General features: G+C 30.4%; 3 protein-coding genes across 3 annotated transcripts; 1 reads left to right on the forward strand and 2 right to left on the reverse strand.

Moving 5' to 3' along the window:
• Positions 1-868: 868 nt before the first annotated feature.
• Positions 869-1,024, forward strand: HELRODRAFT_127227 (hypothetical protein; the record flags this gene model as incomplete). The annotated part of the gene is made up of 1 exon (XM_009015006.1): positions 869-1,024. A coding segment is annotated over one exon (156 nt), but the record flags the coding sequence as incomplete, so codon positions are not given.
• A 1,453-nt stretch (positions 1,025-2,477) lies between these two features.
• On the reverse strand, positions 2,478-3,490 carry HELRODRAFT_169134 (hypothetical protein; the record flags this gene model as incomplete). The annotated part of the gene is made up of 2 exons (XM_009015007.1): positions 2,478-2,682; positions 3,321-3,490. The coding sequence occupies 2 exons, from the start codon at positions 3,488-3,490 to the stop codon at positions 2,478-2,480; spliced, it is 375 nt and encodes a 124-aa protein (XP_009013255.1).
• Positions 3,491-5,270: 1,780 nt separating this feature from the next.
• Positions 5,271-9,171, reverse strand: HELRODRAFT_136972 (hypothetical protein; the record flags this gene model as incomplete). The annotated part of the gene is made up of 2 exons (XM_009015008.1): positions 5,271-5,402; positions 9,022-9,171. Coding segments are annotated over 2 exons (282 nt in total), but the record flags the coding sequence as incomplete, so codon positions are not given.
• Between the last annotated feature and the right edge of the window lie 672 nt (positions 9,172-9,843).

The raw sequence follows: 9,843 nt of genomic DNA on the forward strand, positions 1-9,843 counted from the left end.
TTTTCTAATAAAAAATTGTAATTCATTATTTAGTTTATTAATTAAATTAACAAAATGTTTTATAATAATCATTTTATTGCTATAAATTTAAAAATAACATATTTAAATAAAAATTAAATTATTGAAATAAATTAAATATAAACTAATAAAATTAAAATAGTTTAAATGCAACAAAAAGGCTTTTTTCGGCAAAATTGCCATCATCAGTGTTATAATTTGAAATACAATTAAAAATATTGTTGACAATAATAACCAAAAACTAAAAATAAAATTAAGTTTTAACAGATAAAATTTAGAAGTATTATTTATATATTTTAAATAAGTTAAAATAGATTTTAATTTTAAGCCTATATACATCGACATTTTCCGACATTGCAGAGCCTTTGGCTCCTTTAAAAAAGGTCGCTGGTGGTAAAAAGAAATCTGCTCCGTTGTTTGATGACAGTTGTTTTCATGAAAGACGTTGTGCAAAGCGATGAGAGAATTTTCAGACGATCTCGGACTGCATCTGACATAAAGTCTTGCAGAAAACAATTAACCTAACTCCATGATCTTTATTTAAGATATGAAAATGCGATCATTCTGGATGAGTAAGGTTGCCAATAGTAGACGTAACCAAAAAAATTTATGAAATTCGTTGAATCGTCGCTGCTGAAGAAAAATGGTCTGGATAAAAACGAAAGCAATAATAATAGACCTGTTTCTAATTTACATTTTGTTTCAAAGGTCTTTGAACGTCTACTGCTGACTCGTTTGCAGAGTCATTTATCCACCCATGGACTCTTGCCGTCGGTTTAGTCGGCTTACAGATCAGGTTCATCTACGGTAACTGCTCTCTTAAAGGTATTTGGTGATATAGTAAAGCAAGTTTTTGGATCTCAGTTCTGCATTTGACACGGTTGATCATGTGGTGCTTTTAAAAAGATTATCGGTCTCGTTTTTTATCGGTGGTGTGGTGCTTGATTGGAGGGCTTCATATTTGACGGGTCGAGCACAAAAAGTATGTTTTGGTGGATTGGTGTCTGATACTAATACCCCTACTATAACTACCTTTGCTGATACTAAAACTTCTAATAATAGTCATAATAATGATAATAACACCTAAGTTCATCCCTTAAAGACATCATTGTTTATTACAGAAACGTAATGTCGACTTCATATAAAATTGATAAACAAATTATAAGAAAAATAATTAAAAATAATGTAAAAGTAGTACATAGTAACATTAATTTCAAATTAAGAATATATTACATGAACCATACAACTTCCAATTTAATTTTTAAAAAAATAATTGCAGCGTTAAAACTGAGCAACAGACGAGTTGTAGCCATCCGATATATGCATCTAATTGTAGATTTGGTAAGTGTAGACACCGTAATACCCAATATAAATCGGAATGACTACAACTACTCTGGAACGCAAATTAACAATGCACAAACTAAATGGTGCTATAAAAAACACTTAAAAGATAATCATAATATAATGCTAAATAGAAACTATTTAGATAATAATACTAAAATTGTATACCGTAATAATAAATTTTTTGAATTTTTAAAAACAGTCGAATCATTATTTATAGACAACTTTAAACCAATAATTAATATTCAACAAAAACAAGTAAATATTATCCCTACTAAAAAAATTTTAATTTTTTTTTCCAGAATTTTATTCGAAAAGAAACAGGAAATCATATATACGAAAGCATGTGCTGACCACCATAACTAGTTGTGCAACAATATGAGATACAAATATAAACATTTTTAGTATATCGATAAATATATATACACCCAATAATTCCATTTTTATAACTTAAAGTAAGTAATATTCAATCAGATGTAAAACAATTAAATAAAACACGACAAAATTAAACAAAGAAAGCATCATACCTACATAGATCTGCATAATTAATTATAACTATAATAATTATATTATTGATAATAATTACTACTGTTATTACTACTGCTAATACCACTCTTACCAGCAATACTAGTACTTCTTCTACTACTGCTACTACTAATAATAAATATAATGATAATAATTGTAGTGATTGTTATGGTGATATTTCCATGAAAGCAAATAACAATTGGCGCAAGAATATTCTAACACTTTAGGTTCGAGTGATTGACAAAAGTTAATAAATAAAATATGATGCAAACGCTTCTAGGATAAGTGATTTACTCCAATTCCCATGATTTTATTTTTGTTGGACATGAAGATAATTGACAAGATATGAATTTATAGAGGACAGAACCAAACATTACAAATTGGGACACAAAGCTTGCTCCTTTTTAACGATTCAATTTTAAGTCTACAGTCGACGGTTAATTTGAATTAACATTACACAGATTCTATCTCTGCGTTCGGCTTCTTAGCTGAGATCTGTAGACCTGTTTTTAATAGAGGTTGCTTGAATGATTTTTATCGCCAGACCTCACTGGACTAGTACAAGCACTGTCTGCTCTTTTTCATTACAGCCGTTACTTGCTGTCGGAAATACCGACGTGACTCTTTTGTCTATTTTCTTTTATTTTTAACCTCAGCGTTTCCAGTTCACCAGTAAATTGCTTATCCAGTTTAATAACTTCCTGGTCAAATTTTGCTTTTAATTTTGATGACATCTTTTCAATTTGTTTTTTATATCTGCTGATGTTTTTGGTTCTTTTGTTTCGGCTATCTCTTAATCTATTTTTGCGGCCTGTGTTTTGATCTTCAAAGTGATCATTCATTTGCGTTCACATTTGCAGGTACAGTTCTTATGCTTGATTTAATGTCCTGGTTGTTATCTTTTTACACGAAATCGTCGAGATTTTCTTCATCTTGTATAAAGCGGTCTTTTAGGCAATTTTGCATGACCTTCCTTTCTCCTCTATTACAGTCAAACCACTTTTTCACAGTTTTTTCAAATTGCTTTGCGTCGAGTTTATTCAATTTTGGCATTCTTTATTTTCTTTATCGAGTAATTGTCCTTTAAAAATAGCAATTCTGGCACCAATGTTGTTTTTTCTAAATAACAATTACTAGGTTCGTAAAATTCTTAATAAACAAACTACTCGGTATTTAAATTTTGTTGACGGCTTGATTCTGAAATGCCTAAACAACAATCATAATTCTTATGATGGTTTGATGTCGAAAAAAACATTTGATTTCCATTATTTTCAAGTAAAAAATTCAATTACGATATTTTCAAAATAAAAGTAAGTTGCATCATTCATAACCTTTTATTGATACGATTTCAAAATAAAATGTTAATCTTTCTCGTGCCATATCCTTTCAGGACATTAGCGACCATCGACCTCCACAAAACCCGATCTTTTTAACACTTTGTAGCAGTTAAAATGTAGTGATATCCAACAAGTGACACAAGGACTTCACGAATGTAATTAGTAATTGACCGCGATCTCTTCTCCCTGCAGTCTTTCCAGTAGTTGTTATATTTTCCATTCCTTTCTTCGTTTCGCATGATGTGACCATAAACGTTAACTGCCCCCATCGTATTATTTGTAGTAATTTCCTCTTTTCATAACCGAACTGTTTTAATACATCGTCATTGAAAGTATGAGAGGTCTAACTAATTTTTATAATTCTTCTCAAAAACCAAATCACAGCATCATTAATCCTTTATTCCATTTTTTTTAAAAACTTTCTAGGACTCAGAGCGTATATGAGCACAGAAAAAATTTAACACGCTAACAGTTTTAATTTTGTTGATATTCTAATTTTACTGTTGGTGAGGATGTTTTTCATTTAAAATATGCATCTTTAGCCACAGCTATCCTTCGTTTGATAACCATGTCATATTTACAACCTGAGGTAATAAGATTTCCGAGATAATTGAAACCATTGACTTGTTTCACCTATTTACCAATAATGATTATGGAGCAGATCAGGGCGGTTTTGCTATTACTATTAACCATGCATTCTGTTTTGTTGATGTTAATTTGCAAGTATTTCCTTTCACATTCAAAAACCAGTTTGGAAACAGTTGTTTGCAGTTTTTCCATTGATCCTGCAATAAGAGCTGTATCATCAGCATATCCTACATTGTTTACATTCACGCCTCCAATGGATATTCCAAGTAGATCTTCTAATACATAGACTAGCTTTATTTCAACAAAACTAATCATCTTGTTACCATCTTTCATCGCTGCTCTTTGGTCCCAATAGGAGTTTTTGATAATTCTCGTGTCTTTTCCAGCAATGTCCAAATTTTCCTTTATTTCCATAAAAAGCTTTGGAGTAATCGACAAAACATATAAACAAGTCTTTCTTCATTTCAATCGCTCGTTCACTGATCATTCGTAGCATAAAAATAGCGTTTCTTGTCCCACAATCCTCGATAAAACCACATTGAACATTTGAAATTTCAGATCTGATTTTGCTTCATGCTCTCCGCTCTTATCTTTAGAATTCTCAAGAGAAGTTTTATAAGATGACTCATCAATCTGATTGTTCAATGTAGTTCACATTCCGTTGCATTAGGTTTTTTAGGCAACGCAATAAACATCGACTTGGATAGATCTTCAGGAATTTCGCCACTGTTATATATCTCAAGCGCAAGTTGTGACAGTGAAAAATTAATTGTTTCAAATGTTCGGACATGAGTCGATTTTGTCGTTCATTTATGATATGACCAGATTTTGAGAAAATCTACTTGCTAGGCACAAATGTAGCAACAATTGCCATAACTTCCGAGTCACTTCAACGACAATAAATATTTAATGTAGAATTTGTACACGTCACTATAGCAACAAAGTTTTGGATTCGATTAAAAATAATGGCAGACTATTTTTTATAAACGCTTTTAACTAACCTTTTTTTTACATTAAAAAGAGTTGATTTCAATTGTGGGTAACATTAAAATAAAAAACCTACTGCGCCAAAAAATTGCTAAAAGGCCGAAATCGAATTGTTGCAAATTGAAATCTAACCTATGCACTTCTTTATATTTTATTTAACCTATGTGAGATATAAACAATTAACATGTAGTCCTGCTTGGCAAACAAAGAACACGTTGCATAATTTCTGAATGAATGTATCAACTCAAATATCTAAAAACAAAGAAGCGAACATATCACGCTAATGAATACTAAGATGTTTTTATAGTTTTGAACAAAAAAGCAGCTTATTTTACAGTTTGAGCCAACTAGCCAAATAATTTTCATAAAGTTAGTTTAAACAATTTTATGTGTATTTTACGTACTTTCTGAATATAATTTAGAAATCAATAACAAATAAAAAAATTTAACATATAAGCTACTAACTTTTATATTTTTAGCAACAGGGTACTTCAAAGTAATGCTGAGTGTGCTGTTATAACATGATAATGTGTGAGTTTGATGATAAACAATCAGATGAACAACTGAAGTAAATTTCAATGGTGGAGCAAATCCATACAATCCATCCTATAAAATTAATTTTCAAAATCCAGATACGTTATCCAATGAAATTTATTTTAAAAAATCTGTCAAACATCTAAAACATATTTTTGGGTATTTATAACAATTTTTGACAAAAAAGAATGAGGTAAAACGGAAAAAATAAAAAAAAGTTCGTTTATGAAAACAAGAAGCCAACAGCGCTGTTTCGGTGTATGGACCATTTTCAAACTTAAATTAAAATATGTAATATATATATTATAGAAGCAATCAAATACAGGCCCAAGCACACCGCCATCGTAATACTTAGCGCAAACCGGTTCTATCAAAAAATTGCTCATCGCTGCCAAACGCCTTCGCGCAAATCCTGTTAGTTATAAGAAAGTCTGACAAATCCAATGTATATGTGTTGATGAACAAAAAATTATTGCAAACAAATAGGCAACACTTTATCCGACAAACCAAATTCAAACGTATCAACAAAGATCCAAATACGTAAATCAAAGCCGAAACAACGCTGTTAGCCGACACATATTTCAAATAAATACAATTTAAAACAAACACTTTATTGAGTGCATTATAAAAAAAGTTACTGAATGCCAAATGGGCAAAAATCCTCAACGAAAATTGTATTAACAAAAACGTCATCCCAAAATATTATATATATAGATATATATGTGTGTGTATGTATGTGTGTTGAGCTTATTAATCTGTTGATCCATTACTATTTGTTCTCATTAATACATATATATATATATTTCGGTGTGGAGGCCATCTTCAGACTTAAAATATGTAATATATTATGGAATATTAATGTATATATATATATATATATATATATATATATATATATATATATATATATAATAGTATTTTATTACCCTTGGTCCAATTGATTAACATGTCATTTAACAAAGGTGTTTTTCCTAATTGCCTTAAATTTTCTAAAATTTTACCTTTATTTAAATCTGGAGACCGGCATTCTATAACAAATTATCGACCAATTTCTGTGCTTTCTAGTTTATCAAAGTTAATTGAAAAAATTGTTCTTAACCGTCTTAATAAATTTTTTTATTTCCGTGATGTAATTTGTTTAAATCAGTATGGTTTTAGGGATAAATTACCGACTGAATTTGCAATAATTGATGTTGTGAATTTTATCTCTCTTGCTCTCGAATCTAAAAAATATTCAATTGGCGTTTTTATTGACCTGTGCAAGGCTTTTGATTCTTTAGATCATAAGATTTTGCTATATAAATTGTTTTCTTATGGAATTCGTGGTCTGCCTTATGATTGGTTTTGTTCTTATTTACACGACCGTTCCCAATATGTGTCTATTAATGATTCTAAGTCCTCATTATCGCCAATTAATTCCGGTGTTCCTCAAGGTTCAATCCTTGGTCCATTGCTCTTTAATATCTTTATTATTGACTTTATCAACTCATCAAGTATTTTAAAATTTATTCTGTTTGCTGATGATACTACTCTATTATACTCTCATTCTGACCTCAATTTTTTAGTCTCCGTTATTAATAATGAATTGAAGCTTATTTATAATTGGGTTGTTTCTAATAACCTGCGTATTAACCTGGATAAAACATGTTTTGTTTTGTTTGGTCCAAAGATTAGAACCGATATTGTTTTCCCTATTGTTTTGCTCAATGAACAAACAGTAAAGAGAGTAGACTCTACCAAATTTTTAGGTGTTATCATTTCTTCTAATTTATCATGGTTAGCTCATATTAAGCACATTTCATGCAAATTATCTAAGAATTTAGGGCTTATTTATCGCCTTAGATTTAAATTTCCTAAGTTTATCCTGCTAACCTTATATAACTCTTTCGTTCTGCCATATTTGACATATTGCATCTCCGTCTGGGATTCTGCCCCTAAATCTATTCTTCATATTTTAACCTTGGCTCAAAATTTCTTCATTCGTATTCTATTTGATTTGTATAAATTTGATCATGTAACCCCCTATTATCATTTATCAAACATCTGCAACATAAATCACTTATATGTCAAACATCTGTTAATTTCCTTTTTTAAAATATACAAATTATATTATTGTCTACCATTATACAATGAACTTATTTTGTTCAAAAACACTGGACGTGAATGTTTACGTTATACTCCCGATTTTCGTTCTTTTAAACCTCGAACAAACTTTTTTCTCAATTCTACCCTATCTTCTTCAATGCGCTTCTGGGATACTCTACCTGTCAATATAAAGGCTTCTCCTTCACTCAGTCTTTTCAAAACCTCGATTTGTCAGCTCATCTCATCTAATCATTTCGTTGTTAGTTGATTGTTTGTTATCTTTACTTAACAAATATATCATCTTATATTATTATTTTCTATTTTTGTGGCTTAACGTACTCATGTAATAGAGATAACTATTTTTGCTTATTTAACTACTTTTCTAAAACCCTCAGTTCATTTAATTTTAATGAAATATTCTATTGATTTTTTGTTTGCAACTGTTCATTTTCAAATATTTTTGTTTATCACTACATCTTATCTATAGAGACACAATTTTAGTTAAGGTGGTCAGCACATACGTTGGTATCTTGATCTCCTGTGCTTTTTTGCCAAATAAAATTCATTTCAATTCAATTCAATTCAATAATCACAGCATGTTCGGCGTTAGTTAACTTCCAATATAACTTTCCGATTCAACATGCTATGATTTTCATCAATAATTGCATTTTTGACAGTCCTAATAATTATGACAATGGGATAATAATGACTGGGTGATGTTATAATGATGGGTGATGAAGATTGATTTAAGGTGCCTAAGAATAAATAGGTTTTTTATATGTGAAACTTATTTAATCGCTCAGTAAAAAAAACTTCACTTAAACTCTTATATCGTCTCCGATGTCGAACGCAGATCGACAGAAAATTTCAAATGCTTTTTTTTTAAACCGAGAGTAATGCTATTGGGTTGATGTAATAGGTTGAATGGATAATGACAAACGTAATTGACAAGTGAATGCTTATAATGTATAATACAATGGCGGATTCAATATAACCGAATAAGTGTAATCTCGCTAAAGAAAAAATTGTTTATACCAGAAAAACTATTTAAAATATGTTCACAAGGAGTTACAAGATAAGACAACGGGAAGTAAACTACAATAATCGAGAAATAAAAAAACAAGGCCTCGAACCAGAACAAAGGCAATATCAAATAAGAAAAAGTGCCAAATGTAACAAATGGTCCAGACGTTGAAAATGTCAAATTTTATGATAGCTAAAAGAAGTAATTAGCCTTTTTAAATCTATTACCACGTTTCTGCAACAAGTTATTATAGAACATATTTTTATGTCGTGCATTATAAAAAATGTAAATTAGAAAAAAACTTTAAATAAAAAAGTTCAATAAAATACTTTACCAGTTATAACAAATGCTAACACCAATTGGGAAAAATAATAAAATGTTTGAACAGATGAAAAAAATGATTTGAAGAAAATGTCAGAAAGGAATTCATTTATATTAATTTTTTATGTGTTTTGTATTTTTAAATTTTACATATGGATGAATTCTATAAACTCGTTCAAATGAGACTGCATTTAACATAAATGAAACAGACAAAAATGTTATTTTATCAAATTTGCCAAACTGTGCTAAATTAATACTAACAGAATGATAAATTTTGATGAGCTTGTTACTACCATTGCACTTCAACGTTAGAGTGTAATCAGAATTAGCTTCACCAAGTTTGTCGGTAGAATCCCTCACCAAAAATGATCCATCCTTTGCGTCTCTCAAAATTTCGTTTGCCTTCTCTCTGCATTTCAAAGTTGTGTAAATTTTATCAACACCAGACAATGCCATATAGTTATGAAAGCAAGCGCGTAATTAAAAAATAAGGTTATGAATATAATATAAAAAACCTGGTTAAAAACAGGTCAAATTAAGGTAAACAAACTTAAAGAAACCCGTCTAAAATTTTTTCGAAACTATACCAAGAACCCCAGCGGACGTAAAATATGGTGTTCCACCGGAGACTTCCCAAACAATCACAATATACGTCGAGGAACTTCGCCAACGATTGGACAACAACCACCTGAACGTGCAAATCAAAAAAAGAGAAAGCACGAAAAAGACCAAAACTCGATATGACATATGAAGCGGTAGCTGAGGATTTAACGAAAATAACCTAATCTAGCTGTCCACGGCGCAGAAAAGGGCGAAGCCCGAAACTCCAAAAAGTTGGGAAGGTCCGTGCAAGCTTGCTAACTAGATAAACGAAGCGGTCTACAGGATCCAATCTCAAGAAAAACGGCAGGCATAAACGAATGTTGTCCATTTCAATAGGCTAGCCTTATATTCATCAAAATAAAAAACAACGCCAATGTCAAGTACTAACAGGCTGAGGTGAGGCAATGTTATTATATAGGCTGCGATTTGTCAACTTTTTATTTGTCGTCGAATGACTGTTGTTTTTATTTAGTAGTCTAT

Source organism: Helobdella robusta, assembly GCF_000326865.2.
Source record: "Helobdella robusta unplaced genomic scaffold HELROscaffold_15, whole genome shotgun sequence".
NCBI classification, from domain to species: Eukaryota; Metazoa; Annelida; class Clitellata; order Rhynchobdellida; family Glossiphoniidae; genus Helobdella; species Helobdella robusta.